This window comes from Lolium rigidum, chromosome 3, assembly GCF_022539505.1.
Source record: "Lolium rigidum isolate FL_2022 chromosome 3, APGP_CSIRO_Lrig_0.1, whole genome shotgun sequence".
Lineage (NCBI taxonomy): Eukaryota > Viridiplantae > Streptophyta > Magnoliopsida > Poales > Poaceae > Lolium > Lolium rigidum.
The window spans coordinates 225445632-225470977 of NC_061510.1; the positions used below are offsets into that span (position 1 = coordinate 225445632).

The 25346-nt window shown below is 46.6% G+C and overlaps 3 protein-coding genes across 8 annotated transcripts; 2 read left to right on the forward strand and 1 right to left on the reverse strand.

Annotated features, from left to right (window-relative positions):
- Positions 1-1890: 1890 nt before the first annotated feature.
- Positions 1891-9701, forward strand: LOC124703069. Of its 5 annotated transcripts, XR_007002918.1 has the most exons (11): positions 1907-2174; positions 5955-6485; positions 6804-6960; positions 7416-7688; positions 7765-7865; positions 7948-8077; positions 8198-8279; positions 8383-8724; positions 8806-9238; positions 9320-9354; positions 9439-9701. XR_007002918.1 is itself a non-coding variant. In XM_047235276.1 (10 exons), exons 4-9 carry the CDS (start codon positions 7451-7453, stop codon positions 8714-8716), a joined length of 663 nt encoding a protein of 220 aa, XP_047091232.1. In that variant the 5' UTR covers positions 1897-2174; positions 5955-6485; positions 6804-6960; positions 7416-7450; the 3' UTR covers positions 8717-8724; positions 8806-9701. The 5 variants fall into 5 exon arrangements, 2 of the variants coding, with proteins under 2 accessions (XP_047091234.1, XP_047091232.1); XM_047235276.1 differs by having other exon boundaries at positions 1897-2174; positions 7775-7865; positions 7959-8077; ... (1 more) ...; positions 8672-8724; positions 8806-9701; XR_007002920.1 differs by having other exon boundaries at positions 1901-2174; positions 7959-8077; positions 8806-9701.
- A 9585-nt stretch (positions 9702-19286) lies between these two features.
- Positions 19287-22302, forward strand: LOC124703070 (nicotianamine aminotransferase 1-like). 2 transcript variants are annotated; one of them, XM_047235280.1, is made up of 8 exons: positions 19287-19442; positions 19528-19832; positions 20587-20929; positions 21087-21299; positions 21385-21444; positions 21553-21708; positions 21815-21880; positions 21971-22087. In XM_047235280.1, the coding sequence occupies exons 1-7, from the start codon at positions 19425-19427 to the stop codon at positions 21848-21850; spliced, it is 1131 nt and encodes a 376-aa protein (XP_047091236.1). In that variant the 5' UTR covers positions 19287-19424; the 3' UTR covers positions 21851-21880; positions 21971-22087. The 2 variants fall into 2 exon arrangements, with proteins under 2 accessions (XP_047091236.1, XP_047091235.1); XM_047235279.1 differs by having other exon boundaries at positions 19303-19442; positions 21787-21880; positions 21971-22302.
- A 472-nt stretch (positions 22303-22774) lies between these two features.
- LOC124696110 (adventurous-gliding motility protein Z-like) lies at positions 22775-24888 on the reverse strand. Its single transcript, XM_047228885.1, has one exon. It carries the CDS (start codon positions 24886-24888, stop codon positions 22969-22971), a length of 1920 nt encoding a protein of 639 aa, XP_047084841.1. The 3' UTR covers positions 22775-22968.
- Positions 24889-25346: the final 458 nt, after the last annotated feature.

The window sequence follows — 25346 nt, forward strand, 5'->3', positions numbered from 1 at the left end:
TGGTTCGAAAAAATATTTTCATTTTTGCCTCGTTTCCGGTCACTGACCGGCGCTATTTTTTAAACCGAACCCGTAAACTGACGGTTTTTTCGGTTTTGGGCATTTTACGGGTTCTGCTAGAGATGGTCTAAGAGCATCTCTAACAGAGCCCTTAAATCCCGCCGGAATCGAACTTTTTTGGCGGATTTACGGGTTCGGGCCGAAACTCGCGCCGACCAGTGACCGAAAACGTGGGCCGGCCCGAATACGGAGTTCGGGGGCCCGAGAAACTCCCCGCACGGCCCCTATTAAAAGGGGATCGCGGAGGGGAGTTCGGTTCGCAAACCCTACTCCCCTCCGCCGTCTTCTCTCCCTCCGCCACCGCCAGTAGCGCGCTCCGACGAGCAATCGACGCTTAGCCAGACACCGATCCTCCACCCGCCGCCGCGCGATGTCCTCCCGTGGAGGTTCGGAGGGCCGTGCCGCGGGATTGGGCGGCGGCGATTCGCCGCCGCGTCCGCCCGTCTTCCGCACCGAGGCGGAGCGGCAGAAGTGGAAGTGGAGCGAGGGCGCGCGCAAGAGGAGCGCTCGCCGGTGGACCAACTGGGGGCTCACGTCCCCAGGGAAGCTCGTCCACTTCGGCAACCAGGCCGAGGGCTCCTCCTCCGGGCAGTCGAGCCGCGCACCGCGGCTGCCCGTGGCGGCGAGCTTCGAGGAGGACGACCTCATCCCCGCTCGTTCGCCAACCTTCTCCGCCGGGGACTACGTCCACGGCAGCGACGAGGAGGAGGCGGTGATGGCGCAAAACTTCGCCATCAGCGAGGCGGAGGCGAGGGCGCGCTTTCGCCGGGAGGAGGCCGACGCCGTCCGCCAGGTACGGGAGTACGAGGCGGCCCGCCAGGAGGCCCGCGTCCGCAAGGTCAAGCTCGAAATAGTCGAGCTTGACAAGGATGATGCGTGAAGACTTCACGCCGCCGACGATCTCCGCCAGCACCGGCACCGCCACGCGCGCCATAGCTAGAAGTAGGCCGCATTTTGCTCATTAGCTAGGTTAGGTTGCCGGTGTACCAGTAGTAATGACAATTCCCCGCACTATGTAAGTATCGATGCTCAATCGGAACATCCATTTCATCTATAAACTATGATCAAATCGCATAAAATTACCCGCGCCAATTCGAATTCCATTTTACGGGTTCTATTCTGCGCGAATTTCGTCAGAATTAGCGTTTTCGGTGAACTGAACTCGTGCTTTTTGGTTTGAGTTTTTTCGAGCTCTACTAGAGATGCTCTAAGAACGGAAAGCGTTTTCGTTTCTGGAGACATTCACGCGTGCAGCAGTTCACCGCAGCCTTCCAATGTGTTTATGCTAAACAGAGGCACTGGAAGGTGCCTGATCCTAATCTTCGTGAAACGCTGAGGGCATCCATATCAAGGAAGCTTGTCCCAGCGTAATGTGACTCTGTGAATACTTGGGAAAACATCAAAAGGGTAGCAAATCAATTATTACCTATATAAAAGCTTTTTTTTTTTTTGCGACGTATATAAAAGCTAACCCTCTTTGCTTGAAGGAGAAATTTTTGGTTACTGTTACCACCTCCGTTTCATTCAGTCAGGTTTAGACACGTCAGGTGCAGGGGCGGAGCGTCTTGGAGGCCATACAGGGTTGTGGCCCAGTCTTTGCTCATTGGAAAACACCAATTACAGGCTAAATAGCCCATGTATTTCTACTACTTGTTCGAATTTGCCTTATCTGGCCCAGTCTATAGAAGCTTTGATGGTTTGCATCGCTGTTCGGCCCATGCTTTGTTTTCGGTCACGCTCCGCCACTGGTCAGGTGTTTGCCCTGTTCACGCAACATTTCTTCCTACACATGCGGGACTCCCCTTCTTTTTCTCCCCTTTTTTTCCTTTCTAAAATATCTGATTATAGGCAAACAGCGGGAGCCAGCCGGTGGATCCTATTTTTCTGCAGCGATGGATTCTTTTTGTTTCACATCGTCTACCTTCAATGTCCGGTTCCATCGGCTTTCACCGATCGTGCGTGCTCCTTCGAGAACTTCCTCTTCTATCCAGCTGCCACGTATCTTCTTGCGTGGCTATTCCCTCGGTTTGCCCTTCTTCGTGCGCCTGATTCTCGGCCTCTCCGTTTTACACCGCTTCCTCGGTTCCTATGTCCATGTTTCCCCACATCCGAGAGTCCATTCTTCTTCATCGCTGATTAGATTTCCTTGCTACGTCTTGATCTTACCATTTGCTTTTGTTTTTCCTGAATTCTTCCAAGCGGGTGCGTGCCAAACCAAAGCCCCAGGCGGACGCACTACACGACAGCTGTTGAACCATGCGTCCAGTAAAAAAAAGTAGGCTAGCTGATAACATGTGTCTTTTTTGAAAAAACTGTAACTTTTAAACCGTGTGACGAAATTACAATCCGTTTTCACTTCTAGAATCCTCACGACGAGCGAAACTAGACCACATTTGCATATGTTTCGATGAAATTTTTTAACAAGTAACTTTGATGCGCAACAGAGCAACTTTGTTTTGCAGCAAAACAACTTTGGTGTTTGGAAAAGCAACTTTCATGTGCAACGAAAACAATTGATTCACAACGATGGTAGGCTTCGCAACAGCTGCAGCAACAACTTCTAATGCACCAGAAAAAATGATACGAGCAACTCTAGGTCGTTGGCCGCACCCATGATGTAGTTCACAAGGTTTAGCCCTGCTCGCTCGTAGCAACAATGTTGCCGATCAAGCCATCCCGGCCCTCGCCACTAACGAGCACAGTTGTAAGTATCATCGCCCCACATTTGGTGACTCTGGCATAGCTAGCGTTGCTTTCCGAAACACCCCCACGTCGATCGAGTCAGTCGTTCCCCCGCTCATGCTGACCGAGTCATCCTCGCAACTTTGTTGCAATAGTTTCTTTTCGTCGTTGCTAAGTTGCCTATAATGCTTTTCGGTAGTGTAGGCAACTTTGCAACAACGAGTAGGCAAGTTCGTTGAAACAGTAGACGACTTCGCTGCAAATGATATGCAACTTTGCTACCACGGTAGGAAACTTCATTGCGACGTAGGCAACTTCGCTGCTTCAGTAGGCAACTTCTCTACAACGGTAGGCAACTTCGATACAACGGTAGGCAACTTGCTGCAAAGATAGTGGCGAAAGATAGTTTTCGTTGCACTCCAAAAGTTGCTTTGCCGCACACCAAAGTTGTTTTGTTGCACAACAAAGTTGCTCTGTCGTGCATTAAAATTGCTTGTTAAAAAAATCTATCGAAACATATGAAAATGTGGTCTAGTTTCGAAGCTCTCGTCGTGGAGATTCTAGAAGTGAAAACGGATTATAATTTAGCCGCACGGTTTAAAAGTTATAGTTTTTTTTAAAAACAACCACATGATATCAGCTAGCCTACGTTTCTTTGACAGCTGGACACGTCTTTCCGTTTTTGTGAGGTGTAGACAGAAACTTTCCTAATGATTAACCTAAATTCTTCTGAGCGGGTGCGTGCCAAACGGACACGCAGAGCACGCACACTACACGACAACCGAAGTCCTGCACTCGTCATCACCAGTCCCACCCTGACCTCCTTTTCCACCCCCAAATCGCGCCGCCAGCAGCCAACGCTCCACATAGGCCAACCACAGCAACGCCCTGGCCAACCACTGCATCGTCATTGTAGACAAGCTCCAAGCTGTTGCTCGCCGCGCCGCATAGGACCTCTTAGTCGCTGGCGCCAGGAGGGGAGGCGGCGGAGCGTCCAGGCTTCCGCAATCTCCTGTCGGCGAGTCCCCGGCCGGCTCCTGGATGGAGGGAAGGTCTCCTGGCTTGCCAGCTCGCTGCCCCCACGCGCTCTCCAGCAGCATACGGAGCAGCGCCCACACACCGGAGCAGTAGATTGAGCCGAAACTTTTGCGCGCGCTTGGCTGGAAAAGAGAGATTTGAGAAGAAAAAAGAAGACTTGCAAGCTTGAACCTTCTAAAAAGCAAGAGTTGGAAGACGTTGGATTTTACAGGTTGCCGAGGCACTCAGGTCTCGGCCTCTCGGGCATGGCCTGGCTCCATTGATTTTTGAGAGAGGATTTCGGTGGGAGAGAGTGAAAAAGAGATACCAAAGACGGCAGCCCATGTTAACTTCCGAACACGGACCATCTTCCGAATCCGATGGAGCAACTTTGCTGCCCAGTAGACCAACTTCGAAATTTCACGGAGCAACTTTGGATCTCGACGGAGCAACTTTGTTGTTCAGCAGAACAACTTGAAACCCGACGGAGCAACTTTGCTGCCCAGCAGAGCAACTTTGAAATCTGACGGGGCAACTTTGTTGTTCAGAAAAGCAACTTCGAAACCCGACGGAGCAACTTTTGGAACCCGACGGAGCAACTTTATTGTTCAACTGAACAACCTCAAAACCCGACGGGGCAACTTTGGTATCCGATGGAGCAATTTTGCTGCCCAGCTGAGCAAATTTGAAATCCGATGGAGCAACTTTGGAACACAACGAAACAACTTTGCTGCCCAGCAGAGCAATTTCGGAACTCGACGTAGCAACTTTAATGCCGGACAGAGCAACTTTGCTTCCCAACATAGCAACTTCAGAATCTAACGGAGCAACTTTGCTGCCGGATAGAGCAACTTTGGTGCTTATGGCATGTTCTTGGTGTCCGACAGAGTAACTTTGCTGCCTTAGTGTTTAACTCTAGTGTTGACAATGCTCAATAGGCAACTTTGATGTCCGACTACATTACATTGGTGCACTGAAGTTGCCTACCCTTTTATTTGTCAAATTGCCCACCACTGCAATAAAGGTACCAAATACTTCACTAAAATTATTATGTGATTTTAGGCAACCAACTAGTAATTTGCAGCAACTATTATTATGGGATTTAAGGCAACAAATTGATACCTATGTGATTTTAGGCAACAAACTAGCATTTTTAGGAACAATTATCTGATTTTAGGCAACAAATTGGTATCGTTTGGGCAATTAATAGTTTCATTACACGTGGGACCTGCTGGTCTATTCTCCTCTCTATGCCCGTTATCTTCTTCCTCCAACAGCATCTCCCGATTCTCTCTCTAGCTTTCCGTGAAACTGCTCCGGCCCATCGCCGATTCCGGTTGCTGACGGCCTCCTCTGCCGCTGCCGTTCACCGGAGGAGCCCCGCCTACTACCTCTCGCCTAGATCCCTACCGGCGTAACGCCGTTCATCCTCGTGTGCTGCTGCTCTGCTTGCTGTCCAGGCCTAGGCGTCGCGTACGAGGAGGCTGTCGCGGCGCGCGGATGCTCCATGTCGACTGTGATCAGGAGACGGTGGTGGCGCGGGAGGGAGATTCCGGGGATGTGCAGGCCGGCGGTGGCGGGGTCTAGCGCGGGTTCGAATTCGACCACCTCTGATTGGGACTCCCTCACGGTCTCGCGAAGGACGGCCAGTCGGAGCGGCACCGGCGCCCAGGGTGAGCAGAGCCGATGGCCAGCGGGGCAAACGGGCGGCGAACCGGGCTGCTCGGGGTCACGCTGGGCGAGAGGACACCGTCACTAAGGAGCGGCCGGTGCGGAGAGGGGGTCCTCCGCTCTGCCATGGCCATGGTCGGAGGGAGATCCCGCCCTGCCGCTAGGTATCTTGGCGAGCTCGCGTCGACGAAGAATTTACGGTGTTTGATTTACCTTTGTGTCTAGGACACTAATTACTTCCTAAACTGGTGAACGCTTCGACAGGAAACTTTCCTTTCTGGGTTGACCGCTCAAATGGACTAGCGAGCATGCGGCCGCTCGCTAGACACGTCCAATGATTAATTGTGCCAATGATTAATTGTGCCAGATCCTTTCATCAGACGCGCTTCCAACATGCACTTTCCATTTTAAGGTGACCGCTCAGATTGACCAATGGGCACGCGACCGCCCGCTAGATGCATCCTTTGTTTTTTTCTCCTTTTTCTGTTTCTTCGTTCGGCCTCAGTCGATCTGTTTTGTTGCAGGTTTTAGTACGAGTCGGGATGCTGCTCCTGGCCGTTGGGCGACGACGGCCGGTTCCATCGCCGCCGCCGCTCCTTCCACTCCTGCCGCGGCGCCCTGCTTCTCATGGTTTACCTCCTCCTCTTCCTCACCTGCCGCCTTTGCTGATGCCTTCGCCTTCCATGACAACGGCTTCCTTGCCAGTTGCTTTGCCTCCGTCTTCAACACCGCATCGCCGACATGGCCTGGGTGAGGTGCTTCATCGGCCGGCAGGCCGGGGTTCCTGCGGTCGCGGATGAGTCTCCCCTGCTGCCTTGCGTTCTGTTGCCGCCCAGCTCTTGATTCAGTTGCTGTTGCTCCCTCCGATCGTCCACCTTCTGGACTTCATGCTGGTTCTCTGCCTGCCATGCAACCTATCCAAGGCGTAGGCTGGGGATCAGTTCGTCGTGGCCAGCCTCCTGCCTCTCATTTACTGTCTGATGCCGAATCTCGGAGGCGGGACATAAGTTTAGAAAAGCGCCCTATCGAGGAGGTTCCTGACGCTGCTGTCGGCGGTAATTTCTTCTTCTCCTTTCGTCTTCTCTTTACTTTATACTGCCTGTGTAAAATTAGGTTAGAGATGTTGCTTGCTCATTGTACAACTACTTTGCAAGATAGTCGACCAGAACAAACAGTTGTGGTCAGTTCACCTATGCAGCAATAATTTCTATAATTTTTCTGTGCTTTTACGATTTTAGGTAGTCCTACAGTTGCTCATTGTTCTTGCACTCAAACAGTGGACGTATTTATTTCTTCACCGTTCTCATCAATATTGGGATTTGCTGTACGTTTTTCCATGTTTGCTAATGTTTACTCAGTGTCCCATGTTACAGGAAATTTGCATAAGTGGCAATGCAGGAAACCTCAGTAAGAAATATCAAACCTCGAGGATCTCTGAAGCGTGCCATTGTCCGCATCTCAAGGTCATGGGAGAACCGGAACAAAGACCAAGAACTCTATGAGATAGGGTTCATGATCGTTGATCAACTGGTACTTCCTTCACACCGGCATGCATTATCGATCCCCTTACCATTCCTTATACATGAAACATATGCAATTAGTAAGCTCTTAAGAGTCAATTGTTTACCTGTTTCAGCGTGCTACTCAATAATTATACTGCCTGCAGTATTGTCATACATAATCATCCAAGCCTATTAAATACCTTTTCTTGATTTCTACGTTCTCCTCAGCATTCCTCATGAATACTTTCACTTTTCGATTTACCTCTTTGTCATTGCACAGGTAAACACCTATCCTGTCCATTCAGTCATTGTCACCTACACAAAAAATGCATGCAATCAGCTTCAACATTACATTCTATTTTCCAAATATATTCTTACAACGGTATACATTTGTTAGTAAGTTTGAATTAACAACAACATGTTTTACTGAAAAAAAATTGTTTTTCCCATCGGATGTACACTTAAACTGTACTGATTCTACAGGTCACCACCATAGAGGTTCCCTACTTGCAGACCGTATGGATGAGTTCAGGGACAAACTAAAAGAAGGCAGGGTATACATGATAGAGTCCTTCATGATCATTGGCCCCCGGCCCAACTATAGAGCAATAGATCACTACCATAGGTTCCGAATTTCCCAAAACACAAAAATAAGTGAAATCCTGCCTGAACCTGAGAACTTCCCTCTGTATGCATATGATGCTAAATCTTTTGATGATATCCGGCCACGCGTGGATAAGGCAGTGCTCCTATCAGGTTTTTTCCTACAAACAAACCATATATTGCATGCCACATTGTATGTCTATGCTTACAATGTTTCCTCTTTTGTCAGCAATTTTCAGATGTTGTTGGAGTGGCTACGATGCTATCAGATGTCATTCCATCAAATACAGGGTATCAATCAAGAAGACACATATACATAGAAAACGAAAGGTACAAGATGTACTACAAGTCCTTTTGCTTTAAGCATGTGATATACAAATCGCGTGTACTGACATCTCTTATTTTTGCTAAGCAATGAGCTAGCCATGGTCACCTTATGGGGAGAACAAGCCGAAAAACTGAAGCAGAAGACATTCAACAGATTTCTCTGCAGGAAAACGTGTTCATGCTGTTCATGGGAACAAATGTTACCCTATTTAAAGGTAACACCACTCTCACAAATCTCCTGACATGAGTTCACCTATCTAATACCTTGCCTTTTATTTAAGATTATAATTTTGGTTCTATTGTCATCATTGACAATACAACATGTGTTTTCAAAGGAATGCTAGGCTTCAAAAGCACTTCACTAACTCGCTGGCACGTGAACATACTCATTCCTCAAATAGAAGCTCTCCGCAATAGGTAACTTCCGCTATACCTCATACTCCCTGTGGTTATTAGCAGATGTGGCCTGATGTGCATAAAACATTTTCTATATCCTTGGGAGATAAGCCATACATAATAGATTGGGAAGAGACTTTGTGGCTGGAAAAAGTGAAGCAACTCAGACAACTCTTTACGACCTATGCAAGCAAGACAGCGATACTATCATGGTAAGCTTTTACCTATAGCTACATTGTACAAACCAGATAAGCACAGTGTCAGCAACCAGTTAAGACACATAGACACAAAAATTAACTAGCACAAAATTTTGGAGGGTAACAAATACAAGCTAAACATAACGGTCACCAGTGTGAACGATATGATCAATTGGTGGTTCCATTCTTGCAAATTATGTTGGAAAAATGATCCAGGCCGGAGTTTCTCGCAAATGCCCTACGTGCCGTACCCCAGACTAACGCTACAGGTATGGACATACGAATAATAAGTATCGGAAAAATAGTTGCATATTATGCATGTGCATCCTAACAATAGTTCATCTATCCAGGTATAAGCTGAAGGTGAGTGCAGTAGATACGGAGCCAAACGCTGAAAACCTACCGGTCACTGGGCACCTCACATTCCTTGGTACCTGCACCGAGGCTTTCACGGGAAAAAAAGCAGATCTTCTTGCTCCACTTACTAAAGGCCGTCCTAATTATGTCCATCCTGCCATTACTGCTGCAATTGGCAAGAAGTGCACTGTCACTACGGAGGTAGACCAGGAAACCTACGATGCTGATCCTGGAACAGTATTCCTTACCGCGTCGAAGGCCCAGCTGATCACTGACTCATTGCCACCAGTGGAACCTTCTATCCGCACTAGCCCTGTAACAACTGATAAGGTGATTGCACCAACTGACGACCACCCAGAAGTAAGCATCTCCCAGGCAACGCCTCCGAAAGAAATAATTGAACCAACCGATGCTAACGAAGAGGAGGTAAACAGTAATTGAACCACTAGGCTGTGTAATTCTCTATAATCAACTGATCCGGCAACTTCTAATGTACTCTTCCACCAGGCCATGGGTAAGTGAACTAACCTTTGCTCTCCCAGGTAAAAATAAAACCCACCACAGAATTGTGTTTTCCACATATTATTGTATTGAAGTACTCATCATGTATCTTATATTGATTACAGACTACCGTCGGAGAACAGGATTAGAATAAGCACACCACCAAGACGACCAGGAAAATGAACGAACCACTCTCCTGCAAATGAAACTTCTTACCAACCTTTTACCTTAGCCTTGCATACCTAAGACTCTGTATGTAAAAGTTTGCTGTTCGGACCTCCAGCACTATTGTCTATGTATAATTATCCAGTATGTAAACCTTTGTCAAATTTTATGTACCTGAAGACTTATTGGGATAGCAACTTACTAAGTATGTTACGTAGTTAAACCTGTCCACTGCTGCATCAATCATTTCCTCAATGTCGTCTCCTACACAAAAAAATGAGCAATATTAAAGTATAAGACTCAACATCAACGGCGTCAGAGTGGATTGGGTGAGCTTTCCTGCCTCTTCCGTTCCAATAGTGAGCCATTGAGCTAGCTCTCCCCTGGAATGCATATTCAACAGAAAAGGCAGTACAGCTCACCGTGCTCTCTGGTCAGAAGTATATTTCTGTTCCAGAATCTAAAGGTATAAACGATGCCCCCCATAGGGGGACTCACAGAGTTTAGCACCTCTCAGCCCTAGGATTTTCTCCATCGATGGATCTTGGCCGTTCCCGCGTCTGGCTTCTGGTTGGCAGAGCCTCCCTCACGGTAAAAAAAGATATGTAACAGCGACTCCCTACCCGCCTCTGCATGCGTCTAGGCTCCACCATCGTTCGGGCCCGCCTGTCGGCGACTGCGGCTGGGATCTCCGTCGGTATGCATTGGCGCCAGGCAGTGGATCTCAACCCGCAGGGTATTTTCGGTATTTCACCGCGAACATATAAAAAGAAGAGAAGAGCATCCAGGATGGAAACCCTAGCCGCCGGCTCGTCGTCGCGCGTCCTCTCCCCCCATTCCCCACTCCTCCCCATCTCCACCTCTCCTTGCGCGTGCGCGGACGCCGGCACACGCGCCTCTGCCTCCACCACGTCCCTCTCTGGACCGCCGGCGCGGGCGACGGGTGGCATGGCCGACCTCCGGCATGGGCCGCCGGCGCGGGCAAGGGGCGGCGCGGCCAGTCTCCGCAGGGACGAGGCGCGCCGAGCTCCGTCTCCTCCACCCAACATCCTTCTCCTCGCCGAGCTCCGTCCCGCGAGGCTCCCCGAGCACCGAGCTCGTCATGGCGGCGAACGATCAGCCGGCGGCGGTGCCCCGTGAGGTGGCTAGGCCGCCACCATCCTCCACCCCATCAACTTCCCCATCCTCCACACTTGCCCTCTCTCGATCTGGTATGTTTGTCTAGGCGCAGTTGCAGGATTCTCGATCTGACTGTTTTGGATCTGTGCTCGCGTGCAGCTCGAGGGCTTGCCGGCCATGGTGCAGGCGGTGCTCTCGGACGATGGGGCCGTGCAGCTCGAGGCCACCACGCAGTTCCGGAAGCTTCTCTCCATCGGTGAGACTTTAATTTACATCGACCTGACGTCTCTCGATAATATTTGCCTTAGTTGGAGTATACGGGATGAAATTAAGATGATTCTAGGGTCAATTGTATACAGGACTAATAGCGTGAGAACTTGGTCGGTTGTAGATTTGTTTTTCGTGGAATCACGACTAACTTGTATACAAGTCTTAGTTTACTTGCGGATTAGGTTAATATCTTAGGGGCAAGATCTATTGCTTCCCGGTGTTCTCTGCTGGGAAATTAAAATTCACTGAATAATTTAATTCAATTTATCATCTGAAGCTTCGATTCTGCAACTGCCTTTTTTTTTCCTCAGTACTCTGCTGATCTTCTGGGTCCAACTTTTACCTCGATCTAGGAAATACTTGTTTCAGTAATCCTGTGGTACTTCAAATTTCAATAATTAGGCGGACATCACATGCTTCTTTCGTTGTACACCATCTGTTTGTCAAACTTTGGCCGTGGATCAAGGGCTGCGTCAGCGAGGACACACCTCTCCATAGCCATGGATGGGAGGAATTGCAAGATGACGCTCGCGCCGTGGCCATATCCGGGAAGACGGCAGGTCGCCGATGCGAAGCCTGCGGTCCGTCTCTCCCTCGTGCACTCAGGTACTCCCTATCTACGCCTCCTTCATCATCCCCACCACTTTACACTTATCCATGATGAACCTTGGATTGGTGTTCCTCAAGATCAACTTCTTTTTACTATCAATAAAATTTGGTATGGTGGATATAAACAACGATTCACTTGGCTAGCTAATAGAGCTCTCCCATTTTCTACATCTTACTAATGTAGGTGCTCCTCCTAAACTTCGGAGATGAATTGCAGCCCGCGGCCTCTTCTACTGCACACCCAAGGGTGAAAACCTCCACTGACTAGCATCTTAGATGCCCCTCGGCCACATCGTCGCGTGAGGTGAGCAAGCACCCTGTCCCCATCTTATTACTCTTAGACAAAACTTCTAAAGCATGGATTAGAGCCTAGAGGGTTCACAAATCTGTTGTAGAAAAATATTATAGTATTGCACCATTCACACGCAAAGAACTAGAGAGGTATATATCAGTATAAGTTACAGTACCACCTTTTTTACATGGAATCTTTGTTTCGAATTTTATAAGGATTTAAGAGGAAAAAATTCAGCAGGACCAATTTACATATTTCAGATGATGGTCTACCTTACCATTCCGATAGAAATTAAACTCATTTCGAATTGCTAAGCTAATAAATTCTATTTTTGGGACCGACTGCTAGCTGACTGATTTACTGAAGAAAAATTTACTGGAAGTGGCACATTTTTCCTCGCTGTTAAGCTTCAACCGAATAAATCTAGAAGGGGAACTGGCCATGGAATTCGGAAGGACAAAGACTCAAGAACAGATACATAAGGCACTCCAATACGATTTGTTGTAGCTCCATACAAGAAAGCTTTAAAAAAGATCTTGTTACAATTCATCTAGATTCTGTTACTTGAATGGATGGTCGAATGCAGATTTAAATGTGTTATTTGTGTTCTGTTTGCCTCTCTGATGAAGTATTATTATGGTACCAGTATATACCTTGTGTCCAGTCCTGACACTTCAGAGGTTTTGCTTGATCCTGTTGTAATATCAAGTCTTCTGCTCTGCTTTTGATATGCTATATTTTATCAGCTATAAATTAATCATCCCACTTCCAGTAACGAGCATTGTTGTTTACTTTCTGTTGGTCAGATATTTTCAACGAAGAACCGCCAAAGCCTGAGGCATGTTACATTGGTACCCAATAAAAATTTGATTACATCATACCAGATATGAGTGACTAATCCAGTCATCCAGATGACTTCAATGCAAATAGGGTAAGGCATTGTTCTTGCAGGCCATTTATTCTATCTTATTTCTTGTGGCTTTGATATACAAGATATACAATCATATGTATCATGTAAATGGGGAATTTTTCCTCTTTCATCTGTATTACAGAAGACACTTTCAGTTTTATTTTTTTGCTATTTGCTTATGTAGTAGCTGGTTCATGTGCCCATGTTGTCCGGTAGATCACTAGGACAGCATATATGACTATTTATTTTCTAAAGTTTAGTAACCTATGTACCGAAGTCTGATTCGCAGCGGCTATTTGAGAAAAAAGATAGACCGGCATGTTAATCCTGAAACACAGATTTTGGAAGGGATCGCTGTTCTAAAGTAGGCAAGTTTATTGAGGCATCTGCAATAGCCTAAAATCTTGGGATTTTTCCCCATGCATGTCTTCAGTTTCAGGCCATGAAAGAATAGTTCAATAATTATGCATACAATGTTTGTGTTCAGCTATCTACTTATCTTACATATAGTTCAGCAGGGTGTGCCCACATACCCTGTCAAATATTCTTCAGCCGCACACAAGTTACATGGTACAAGAATTAGCAGTAATTTTCTTAATGAAGTTATTGAGATGAAGCTTCATATAAAAAAAAAGTGACCCAACTCATTGCCCTTTGCAAAGTATGTTACTTTCCCTCCGCATGCTTGGTCAATTTGGTAGAAACAGTTATGTTCATCAAGGGGATTATTGGTCTGCCTACTTCATGCTATATATCTGCAACTTTTTTTGGTTTTCAAAAGGAAAATTACATATGCTTTTCATGTGCATAGTTAATCGGTAAGATCTAAGATGGACCTGCTCTGATTATGTAGTTCAGGGACTAAAGCTCTACTAACTACAAGCGCTTTTTTATGTAGTTCAGGGACTAAAGCTTTGCTAACTACAAGTTGTAGATTTTGTTGCAGCTGAAGCTATGTATCAGTGCATAAAGTGTGCTCAGTTATGTTTTTTTACTGCAGTTGTAATTAGTTCTTACAAAAGGTATTTGAGCAGGGTAGATGCCGACATTTCTATCTCAATATGTCTATCTCTATCTCAATATGTTTGTATGCTTTTCGATCGAGGAGAACGAAGCTAGAATGGGTACGCACACTGAACTGATATTATTGTATCATTATTGGCATGTATAATTAGTGTCTGCCAGTTTACCAGTCTAGAGAATGATTTGTGTTTGCTACAGTAAGGTCTTCCAACTTAAGCAAAAAAGGATGTACCAGTCTAGAGAATCATGTTTTTAGGAACATAAATAACTTGATTGCCATTGCTGGTTTGGTAAATAGACAACAGGGAGATTGTTCCGCTTTTCAGCATTCTACCGGGAACATTTTTACCGTGTGAGGTCACATCGAAGTTACAGATTCCATTCTTCATTATTTCTTCTCTTTTTATTCTGGATGCTCCATATTTCTACAATGTGCTCTCACATTTTGATTTATTTTTTGTTTGAACTAAAATTTCTCTTCCACGAGAAGAACTATTCTATTAGACTGAAAAATAATCAGATCGCCTCTTTGTTGTACCATCTAACCTTTATTAACAAGTCTTATTTGAACGGTTCACACACTAATTGAGATGCCATGATTTTAACTGGTTGTTTTGATGGATCTGTTTCATTCCAGTAGTCTTTGTGAACGGAGTTAGCATACAAGGACATGGGAGACAAATAAAGGCAGCTCGTGTGAAGGCAACTTGTCCGAGTTGTGGCCATGGTGGTGGTGTGCCTCTCTTCCCAGGCTGATTTCAAGATCACACAAAATCTCTTTTGTATTAGATGCTTCTATTTGACTTACCTGGTGAGAAAACTATGAGCCTTGTGCTGTATATGCAGCGCTATGTTTCTTTTCAGATTGATATTTTTATTGGAAGGGTTAATGATTGATGCACGTCTGTTGTTTGTAGCCAGCTTAGAGTCAATGAGCCATCGCTTTCCCATCAGACTGTCGGACTGCGTGGTGGTTGGCTTTTAGACGTATGCCGTGTTAGTCGAAGAGGATGGCCTTAGTCCTGGTGTTGTCCATGGCGCTCCTTCTTCCTTAGTGAGGGCGACCTCATTTCCATGGGTGAACCCAGCCGTAATACCTCTCTTAGCTTATTCACCTCGCTGAAGTTACCACGTACTCTACTTTGCTCCCCTTTAGTTTCATTTAATCTTTCATGTGTATTTTGGTGCATGGTAGACACAAAGCATGAGAAACAAATATCATGTCCTCTATTCCATTCATAATCAACCAATAATTTTTCGTTCTGCTACATATGGTGCAATGATCAGCTGATACAGTATATTGGAATGTCAGCTTTGGAAATGGAATATATAGCATGATCATACATTGAAAACAAGGCTGGAGCACCGCTGCAACTCATGCTCAGCTAATTTAAGCTTGAGTACCCCAAGCTGCAATTCTTCAAATATCTTTGGCATGCTTTGCTGATGAAGTGCCTTTTGCTAGCCCAAATCTGTTTTAAATATTATATGAAAACTCTTTGATTACATGTAGGGAAAATGTCAGTGGAATTACACCAAAATAAATTGTAATTCTCAGAGATTTTTTAATTGCTTTTTAGAGGTCTAGAACTCTAAATAGCAACCTAAAACAGCACCCATGAAGATTTGAAAAGAAGTGGTGGAGTTCCACATGTAGGTTATTAATTAAATTAACTGATTAAACATGTTTAATATAATTCCAATATATGTAGGCCGCAGTCTTACATATTAAGCATCATGACTGAAGGTTCATTTAGTATAGTGTTCTAATTATGACTTGGTTTCTTACCATGTTAAATGTAACAAATAAGAGTGGATAATGCTCATATGAAGCAAACCTTTGTATAAAAATATGTTCATACGATGAGATATCACTGCATATATTGTTGACAAATAATAAATTAATAATCAGAATTAATGGTGGAAATCTGCAACTGCCTATTATTTAGTGACCTGAACATTTTCAGGTTGCACAACTAGAGTTCAATGGAGGGGTATGCTTAAGTAAATATTTTCATATTAATACTTCCTTTTTGAGAGGTTTAGAGTCCCTTATGTAGTGTTTGATGATAGTTGCATTTTTTCTGAAATGTCATATATGTTGCATACTTTTAGTTGAATCCCCACTGGTTTATTTTTAGTAATCAGTGCATAAATAACAAATTTTTTGTTTATGTCTGAATATTTTGCTTCCTAATTTGAATTAGGAACTGAGTTTGTACTGCTATCCCTGGCAGGGCTCCTTTGTGTGAAGAAGCATCGCCTTCTGGGTCGCGCGACCTCGGCGACGCGGAGTGGCAGCACTGATTCAGAGCGGTGGAAGGCTTTGTGGCGCGGTGCCAGCTGCGCGAGAGGTTGGCGGCAACTTTCTGGCCCGACCTGGGCTGGACGGGCCATGACCGTACACCCCCCGATCCAATATCCTTCCACCCATCCCTCCGCTGGTGGAGGACGCCGTGCATGCGAGCAGGAGCCTATTGTTGTTATGGTCTATAGTCAACGGCACCTCCTTACCAAGTTGTAGTCGCTTGGTGAGGATGATCGTGTATGTGTGTGTCGTGTGTGTTCCTCCTTCTGAAGATTGTATCCCTGATGTCTTCTTCCTGTTCAATGAAATCGAACACAAAATTTCTTGTGTTTTCTTGAAAGAAAACTAAAAAACATATTACCATTTTCTAACTTAATTTTTATCACCGTTATATAAAATGTAGACCAATACGAATTCTACGGGGTCGTGCGCCAAGGCGCACATCTAAATCTAGTTATACTATAAACCATCGACAACATATTTTTGTGCAAAAATCTGGAGCTTATATACAACAACAGAAAGACTCAGAATGGCGTCGATGCTCCTTTTATTTTTGCAAAGGACGCCACAAAAAATCTCACCAATAAAAAAATGTGCCTCATCAATCCTACTATCAATTCGTACTGTTTTATGTATGGTTTTTTCACTTTGTATATTCCTACATGCATACACAACTTATTCAATCATATAGTTAACCACTATGCTAGCAATACAAAGATCCAGGAATTTTTTATTGTACCAAAAGCCTATCTAAATGAACTCGCAGTAAAATACGTGATTGAAGCAATTTAATACTGGGGGCAATAAAACCATACCGAGCCATTGATCTCTTCGCAGATGACAGCGGCAAGGATGAACAGCCGCTGCCTGCGGCGAGGTCGACGGCCACCGCTTCCGCTTAAGCATAACCCCAGGGTGCTCCGCTGCCTTGGCTCCCAAGACGTCCCGCACGGAAGCCATCGCCAATTGCTCCTCCAGTTCATCCCCAACGGCTCGCCCGCTTACCCCAGAACACCGTCGACGAATCCAAAAGAGGCAGACGAAATCTCAAGGAACACGTCATTCTGCCTTCTTCGGCTTACCCCAGTACAACTCCACTTCTCGCTTATACGGATCGTACTGCAAGAATTCATCCTCTAAGGAAGAAGAAAGGGGAAAATTACATAAGCTCGATCCACTTTTTTTCTACTGAGGAAAAACGAAATCCACTCACTACCTCACTGACTACCCTCCACTGAATTTGCTATTTCAGATAACCTCGGCCCACCAGCAACACTTACGTTACAGCGTAAATGGGCCTAACGGAAAACGGTCCAATATGCAGCCTTCTAAAAAAAAATAAACGTTACAAGGAGTATCAACCATAAATTTTACATATTTCTTCAGCAAGTTCTACAGAGAAATAAGAAACACCAGTATAAAACAATGGCTGCCACAAACAACACTTCAGCCACCTTTATTTTGTTACACAGAAAACGGTTTCTACATTAAAGGTGCTAACAAATATTATACTGATCTTAGCCAACATTCTTCTCAGCTACTTGCTCAAACTCACGGATACCATCATGAACCGTCATCGAAGCAAAGTTGTCGATCTTTTAATATGTTCGATCTGCAGATCCAACATCACAATACTCGAAAGCAGTCGACTGATACCTGATATCGATGTTCTCCAAAGTACGCCGCCAACCGTTAGTCAGCGCCTCCACTTTCATCCTCAATGCCTCATTCTCTTCTTCCACCTGAAGCAACCCAAAACAAGAATTGTAGATATGGTTGTTGAAACGGCGCATATTTTTCCAATTAAGATTCTTTGTCTCAAATTCATAATCCCTCTCAAGCTTAAAAACCATCAACAATAAAATCTTCCTTCCACACGGTGACAACACAGGCGCGGCGTGCGCTGCGCCGCACACTTCCTAGTAAGGATAACCAAAGAGGAATTAGAGGACCTTGCTGTCAGAATTATTTGGGGGATAATCTAAAAGGATCCTGGTTCAGTTTAACAATGGTCTAACCGCTTTTCTTTCCTTGAAAGAAAAAGGTGTTATAACCACGTCAATGGAAAAAATATTTTAAATAAAAGAATTACCTCTATGACTCGTTTTGGTCTTTTGGACTTAATTGTGGATCTCTTTGCTGTCTACCACTGTTCCTTTCCTTCTGCGCTCATATGTCCAGCTTGGTGAAGCAACTTTTTGGCGTATTCTGGCCTTCATCTATTGTACTTCGTACACTTGTACAGTTGTACTTGCATGGTTTACTAATCTTCGCAAGTCATCCGTCTACATCTTCTTTGACTCATCCGGTGTTGTACTGTTAGAGTGAAGCAAGTTTGACCTGCAATGGAATTATGGAATCACGTGTTTTTTTAGGGATATGGAATCACGTGTTGGTAGCATAAAGTTGGGTGATTCTTTTTTGGAACAGTTAGTTTTGGGAAGTAATTCAGAGCAAATAATGTAGGGGAAGTAAATCGGATATGAGACATCAATAATTTGTTACATGGGCACGGTTTTGTTACAATAGAAAATAGTGAAAACTGCAAATGTAATCCTAGATGTTGACAACCATGTATTCCACGAATGTGTAAAATTTTAACTCGAACACCTTGTATTCCGGGCTATGCAAAAAAAAACGATAAAATCTGACAATTTTTGAAAACCTCAAAATCCGTACTAGTATTCACTACTTCACAGTGGCGCAGCTACCCAGATTGTACAGCCCGGGCAAGAAATGAAGGAGCCGAGCTAACAAGGCGTTTGCCCATTAATCTACTAGCAAGTTCTTCATGTCTGACTCGAATTCTTAGAGCATTCTCGGCTCTACTTCGTATCCTCACATTTGCCATTTTTATACAGCTTAGAATACAAATTATTTCGAGTTAAAACATGTTGATAGAATATATCATTGCATACATCAAAGATTTTTTCGGATTTTCTAAACTTTAAAATATTGCTTTCTTTTTCAATTTGTTTTTAGAAAACGAGCTACACGTAGCTCAATCTATAGAAGGCCAGGAAAATTGGATATAAAATATAGTGGAAATCCAACGAGCCAGGCCACCTAAATCAAGGGTCATCCCCGTGATCTGAGGTGTGAGCTCTATCTGGTGACACGACAGACGTGCCCTCGTTTGCTTTTGCATCCAGCCATGCATACTTGCAAATCTCTCTCTCTTTCTCCCGCGCGTCTCTCTCTAGCAAACTATTCCTCTGGCTGCAACCAAGCAAAACCCCAAAAAAAGCTCTTGCTAGTTCTGACCATCACTTGTGCGCTTCTGAGCCACAGAACAATCAGCCACCGCTACAAATAAGACTGCCCTCGTGAATAGCAACGACAAAACTCCCACGCGCGCGCACCTAGATCTCATCTCTTGTTCTCTCTCTCGCATTTCCTCTTGTGCTCTGCTCCGATGGCGCCGACTGCCCAGGTACTGACCTCAGCTGCCTCCTGCCAAATGCCAGCCATCGCGGTTTCTGGCCAGATGTCCATGCCTCATTTTCTTGGTTCCTCAGGTTTTGACGGTGCCGGGGCAAGACCGCCGCGGCGATGGCGGTGGCGGGGAAGTGCGCAAGCCGGCGGTGAGGTGCCACCCAGCGCTGTCCTCGGAGGGGAAGGCGTCCATCAGGGGCGTCGTGGGCCAGCTGCTTGCTGCCACCGGCAAGGACAAGGACCTCGTCTCGCTCGGCGTTGGCGACGCCTCCGTGCATGCCTGTTTCCGCCGGGGCGGGGAATTCGCCGCTGACGCCGTTGCCGGCGCCGCCAGGTCGGGGGAGTTCGACTGCTACGCGCCATCACACGGGTGTCCCGCCGCGCGCCGGTGAGTAGGCATGCCATGCTTGATCATCTATTGCCAGCTGTTTCGACAAGTAGTTCAACATATACTTCGCAAACAGCTAAACAGCCTGACTCTGATGCATTCTAAGTTTCTTTCCGTGTTGTTACATCGATTTTTTTTTTTTTTGAGATGTTGTTACATCGAATTGATACCGTTAGAAATTGCAAAGCACTTTCATTCATATCATCTTGATTTCTCGTGACAAAATAACGATGATTGGTAATGGCTTCAGTACTGTTTCCATTTTGCAACACTTACCTTCGCATTGCTGTTTTCCATTTGCAACAACTGACCTCACAAGATAGTACCAGATGTGGTACGACCTACGTGGCCGCCCCAGCTTCATGCCAGCCACGTGGACTATCAAGTATCTTTCAGAAAGTTCTAACTTGCTAGTCAATTGTACAGTGATTGCTGGCAACCACACATATACACTAGGTATAAAGATATTCTAAATCTGATATACAGACCACAGGCTCCAAAAAGCTAGACAATCCCAGGCCATTCATGTCACCGGTACACCTTTTCCAAGCAATCTCTTTCAGATTTGTACTTTACCGTAATCCAGTTCGTTGTCACATGATCATGTAGCGAAGAATTTTGTGCATTCTAAAGAGATGTTTCAATTTGTACCGGTAGTTCTAAATACTAATTTTCTCTTGATAATATTTCAATAGGTTTGATGACATCTCTGGTCATTCCGTATCTGATGCAATGGACCTTTTCTTTGTAACAGCGCTGTGGCTGATCACCTCTCCGCCGGTGCGCGCCACCGCACCCGGGAGTCTGACGTGTTCATGACAGTCGGTGGCACGGGCGCGATCACGGCAATCACAACGGTGCTTGGTGGGGCTCCAGGGGCGAATATCCTGCTACCACGGCCAGGTTTCGCGCCCTATGAGTCGGCCTGTGAGCTTGTCGGTGCCGAACCTCGCTTCTACGACCTCCAGCCCCGGCGCGGTTGGGAAGCTGATCTTGCAGGCGTGCGTGCTCTGGCTGATGGTGCCACAGCAGCCATTGTCATCATCAACCCAAACAATCCGTGCGGCGCGGTCTACTCTGTGCAGCATCTTATTCAGGTGATCCTGAAACCGAAATAAAAAGCATTTGTACTAAATAAAATCTCTAAAGAACCAGGATGCTGTGAATAATCTGAAAAAATATACCTTTATGTACCCGTTATATGCATGATTGGTTGACATATCGCTGATCGCCAACTGCATCCTTCATCTGCAGATCGCTGAGACTGCAAGAGATTTGGGGATTCCAGTAATAGCAGATGAGATATATGCACATATGGTCTTCGGTGGCAGCAAGTTCATTCCCATGGCCACATTTGCTCACATTGCACCGATCATCACCATTGGAGGGATCTCAAAGAGATTCATGGTACCAGGATGGCGTCTTGGTTGGTTGGCCTTCTGTGATCCTAATGGTACACTCAAACATGTAAGATACTAGATTATTTTCATATTTCTGCATTTCTAGCTATATTCACTCTTGTATGCAGATCCATAACTTTCTTCTTCTAAAGGTTAGAACTGCGACAGAGATGCTACTGAATGTGACTTCAGGACCAGCCTCAATCATCCAGGTGAGGAACCTACTACTCACCAATGTTTGACCTACACAGGCCCCTACTACTAAACAATGCTTGACCTACACAAGCCCACTAATTCGGATGAATTATTTTAACACGCAGGCAGCAGTTCCTAAGATTCTTACTCATGAACACAATGAGTTCCATCTGAATGTGGTCAACTTGCTCGAATCTGCTGCAGATGCTCTCTACAAAAGAATTAACCAGATTGAAGCTCTCCAATGCTACTCAAAGCCTCACGGTTCAATGTTCATGATGGTTGGTTTTCATATATGTAATGTCATTAGATTATGATGAGTATCCTATGTCTGAACTGATGAACACAAAATCATGCAGGTTGAAATCAACACTTCACTTTTATCAGGCATTGCAGATGATATGGACTTTGCTCGTGAATTGATCAACGAAGAATCCGTCCTGGTTTTACCTGGTATAATTCACTATATCTTTCAATTCCTAAGACCTTTCTGTCTACTAGCCCTTTTAGACTATATTTACAATTTCAGTATCGCCCTTTCAGGTTTTGTCCTTGGGTTGAAGAACTGGGTTAGGATATTCTATGGTGCACCTATTAATCAAATACTGGAAGCCTGCGATAGGATTGAGTCATTCTGCCAGAGAAGGGCATGTCAATCAAAGCTATCAAAAAACAAGTTCTGAAACCAGCACTAGGGTTTTTGTTAGCTCTCTGGCCATTTATAAGGCTTTTAGTTTCATTTCTCAGGAGATGAATTTATGACAATACACGTGAGATTTGTATATAAAATCCTAGGAACAATTATACTATATAGGAGAACAGAATAAAGTTCGCAACAAAATTTACAGATTAAAGGTGAAGCATTCCTTCTATTACTTCACAGCAGCAATTTGGTTATCGTCTCTCGGTTGATCAAATAATTAGTGAGCAACAGGACTTATTTCCAGTCGAGCTACAAGCTTACAAGCTATTGAAAGAACAGAAATCCCATATTGACAGTGGTTGGTATCAGTGTACAAAGTAAGGCATGTGTGGATTGGGGCCCAATGAGGAATTGCTGAAGTTCATAATCAAATTCCTTTGTGTCCAAAAGCAGAAATCAAATACAGTGCATCATAACAAACAAAATGAATTGATTGTATATAAGAAATAATGGTTTATGCGCTTTCTTCACCTGTTTTAAGTTTGGATGTGTCTATCGAACCGATCGAACAGGGATGCCATGTTGTCTTTACTACATGATTCAGTAATTTTCTTCTGTAATTCTGGTTATCATCTCAAGTGACTAGGAACTACAGCATAGAGATAGATAATCAGTTATTAATCTTGACAGGCTACAGTGCAAAATTTGAGCAAAATGACAACCTCAATTCCACGCGCACATGCAAAGTAAAGGTAGAGAAACTTCAATTTATAGTACCGACCACGAAAGGTTCATCATATAGCAAGCACGTATAAACATAAGTGGTAGACTGCAGGTTATTCTTATTTATGCATACTCTCCAGCGAACGAACAAAACATGGGTAAAAGAGTTTTCTGTTCACCCTCTACGAGCAGCGTAGGCAAAGGACGCGGCGGCGATGACAGTCGTGGTAGGGCACAGCCATGTCCACACCTTGCCGCTCTTCCCCCTCTCCTCTGCATCAGCGACTGCTAGCTGCAGGTTCTTAACCTCCCCATTCAAGGCATAGATCTGTTCACGCTTATTCTGAACTTCGGTCTTCAGCTCCTCAACCTGGCGTGCCTTCTGGGCACTGTATCTCTCGAGCTCCCCAAGCGTCGACCTGAGCTCATCTCCTTGGGCTCTCTCCTCGCCAAGTGCTTTCTTAACCGTGTCCAGCTCATCTTGGAGTCTAGAAGACTTGGCCCTGAGATCATCACAGAGAACACGTTGTTCAGCAAGGGAGTCACTCAGCCCATTCAACTGGGCTTTCAGCTTTGCAGCCTCGGCATCTTTCTGACGGCAAGAAGTCATGGCAGCATCCTTGTTGGCCCGAATCGACTCAACCTTCCTGTTCAGTCGATCTAATTCCTTGAGCAGCTGCGTCTTCTCAGTAGCAAATGCAGCCTCAGCCGCATCCTTTGTCGCCATCATCTTGGCCATCTCCTTCCGGAGACGATCCGCCTCAGCCAGCACTGTGGTATACTTTTTACCGACATCTGCAACCTCAAATCGGAGCTTCTCCAGATTTCTGTTTGCTTCAGCTAACTCTGTCATGCTAGTCTTCACCTCCGACTCCAGTTCCCAGTTATTAGCCAGTGCTGCAGACAACCCTGCCTCCAGAGACTGGAACTTCACCTCCATTTCTGCCTTGCTGGAACTCAGAGCCTCCAATTGCTTTGATTTCTCATCAAGCTTCTCCTGGATTTCCTGCTCATACATCTTAGCTTTCATCTTGTAATCGTCAAAGCTTGTCTCCAACTCTGCCTTCTGAGCATGGGCGCTGCGAACAGAGGCGCTCATCTCCCCCAATTGCTTCTCCAATTCACCCTTGTCTGCACAGAGCTCGGTACTGTTCCCGGCCAGTTCGGAAACTACAGCCTCCATTCCCGCGACATTCTTGGACGCGGACGCCGCCTCCGCATCCTTCCTGCCGAGGAGCTCCACGAATCGAAGGTTCTCCGCTTCGGCCACCACGAGGCGCGCCGCGGCATCCTGCCTGGCATCCGCCTCGCGAGCAGCCCTCGCTTTCGCGGCCTGGAGCGGTTCCTGGGCGTCGACGAGGTGCCCTCGCAGCGCCGTGCAATGCTCTGATGCGGCGACGAAGGGGTAAATAAGGCCGGCCTGGAGAACATGGCGTTCCAGGTCGGCGAGAGCGCCGGCGTCGGCGGAGCGCTCGTCGACCTGCGCGGTGAGCGCGGCCACCTGGCCCCGCGTCTCCACCGCCTCCTTGACGAGCTTGCTGTTGAGCGCCTTGAGTTTCTCCGCCTGACGGTCAGGCTGCGCCGACGATTCCGGCCTCTCGTCTGGCGCATCCTCGTCAGCCATCGGCTCCCTGCCAATGCCCGCCTCCTCAACCGATGGAGCCGGCTCAACCACGTCACGGTTGGCCTTGGCCGCCGCCGCGGAATCCACGGGCGGCGGAATCACTTCTTGGTTGGCCTCCGCCGCGGAATCAACCGGCGTCTTGTCGCCGTTGGGCGCCTGAGGCGGCGGCGGGGCGGCCGGGGTTCCGTCCGTATTGGCCGCTGCCGCGGAATCCACCGGAAACTTGCCACCATTGGCCGCCTCAAGTGATGGCGGCGGCGGCGGCGGCGCATCGCCATCTCCATTGGCCGGCGGCTGCCCGTCGCCGTTGGCCGGCTCGACGGAAGTGGGCATTGGCGGTGGAATCACATCTCCGTTGGCCGACGCCTCAGAATCCGCCCGCGGCTTGTCGCCGTTGACCGGCAAAACATTGGTGGAGGCGGAGGCGGCGGCGGCGGGGCGCGCCTTCTTCTTGTTTTTCCTGTGGCCCATGTCTACGTGTCTTTTGCTAGGGTTAGCGACCTCGGAAGGATGGTAAGCACAGAGATTACGCCATTGGCGTGCGGATTAATATACCGAGCTTTACTGAAACTGACGCATGGGTCTGGGCGGTTGGTGCCCCGAACCGTCAGTGGCGCGGGAGCTGGAGGGTGCGGGAAGTGGAAGGAGAGTCGACGCGAGACCGTTGGGGTTCGAAACACGCGGTGCGGTGGTGTGGTGGAACGGAACGGACGGCCGGGATGCGCCGGAGGCTTATCGCATCCTGCGCCGCACGCACATGGAGACGAGCAGCCCGGGGAAAGGTGCGGAAAGGTCGCCGTCGATTGTTCTTTTTGTTTTTTTGTTTCTGTGGACGGCGTTACGGGTGGATCTCGATGTGCCGCCCGTCGCGCATGCGTCGCCCGTCGCATGCCATGCTATCTTCTCTTCGCCTCTTCGGCCTGTAGCAT

Bases quoted from the DNA above. Each gene is read 5' to 3' on its own strand.
- LOC124703069 (XM_047235276.1), top strand. From the start codon at position 7,451: ATGGATGAGTTCAGGGACAAACTAAAAGAAGGCAGGGTATACATGATA. The intron at 7,689-7,774 runs GTTTTTTCCTAC...AGCAATTTTCAG, and splicing joins TAAGGCAGTGCTCCTATCAG to ATGTTGTTGGAGTGGCTACG. The intron at 7,866-7,958 runs GTACAAGATGTA...GCAATGAGCTAG, and splicing joins ATATACATAGAAAACGAAAG to CCATGGTCACCTTATGGGGA.
- LOC124703070 (XM_047235279.1), top strand. The intron at 21,300-21,384 runs GTAAGATACTAG...CTTCTTCTAAAG, and splicing joins CTAATGGTACACTCAAACAT to GTTAGAACTGCGACAGAGAT. The intron at 21,445-21,552 runs GTGAGGAACCTA...TTTAACACGCAG, and splicing joins GACCAGCCTCAATCATCCAG to GCAGCAGTTCCTAAGATTCT.
- LOC124696110 (XM_047228885.1), bottom strand. From the start codon at position 24,888: ATGGGCCACAGGAAAAACAAGAAGAAGGCGCGCCCCGCCGCCGCCGCC.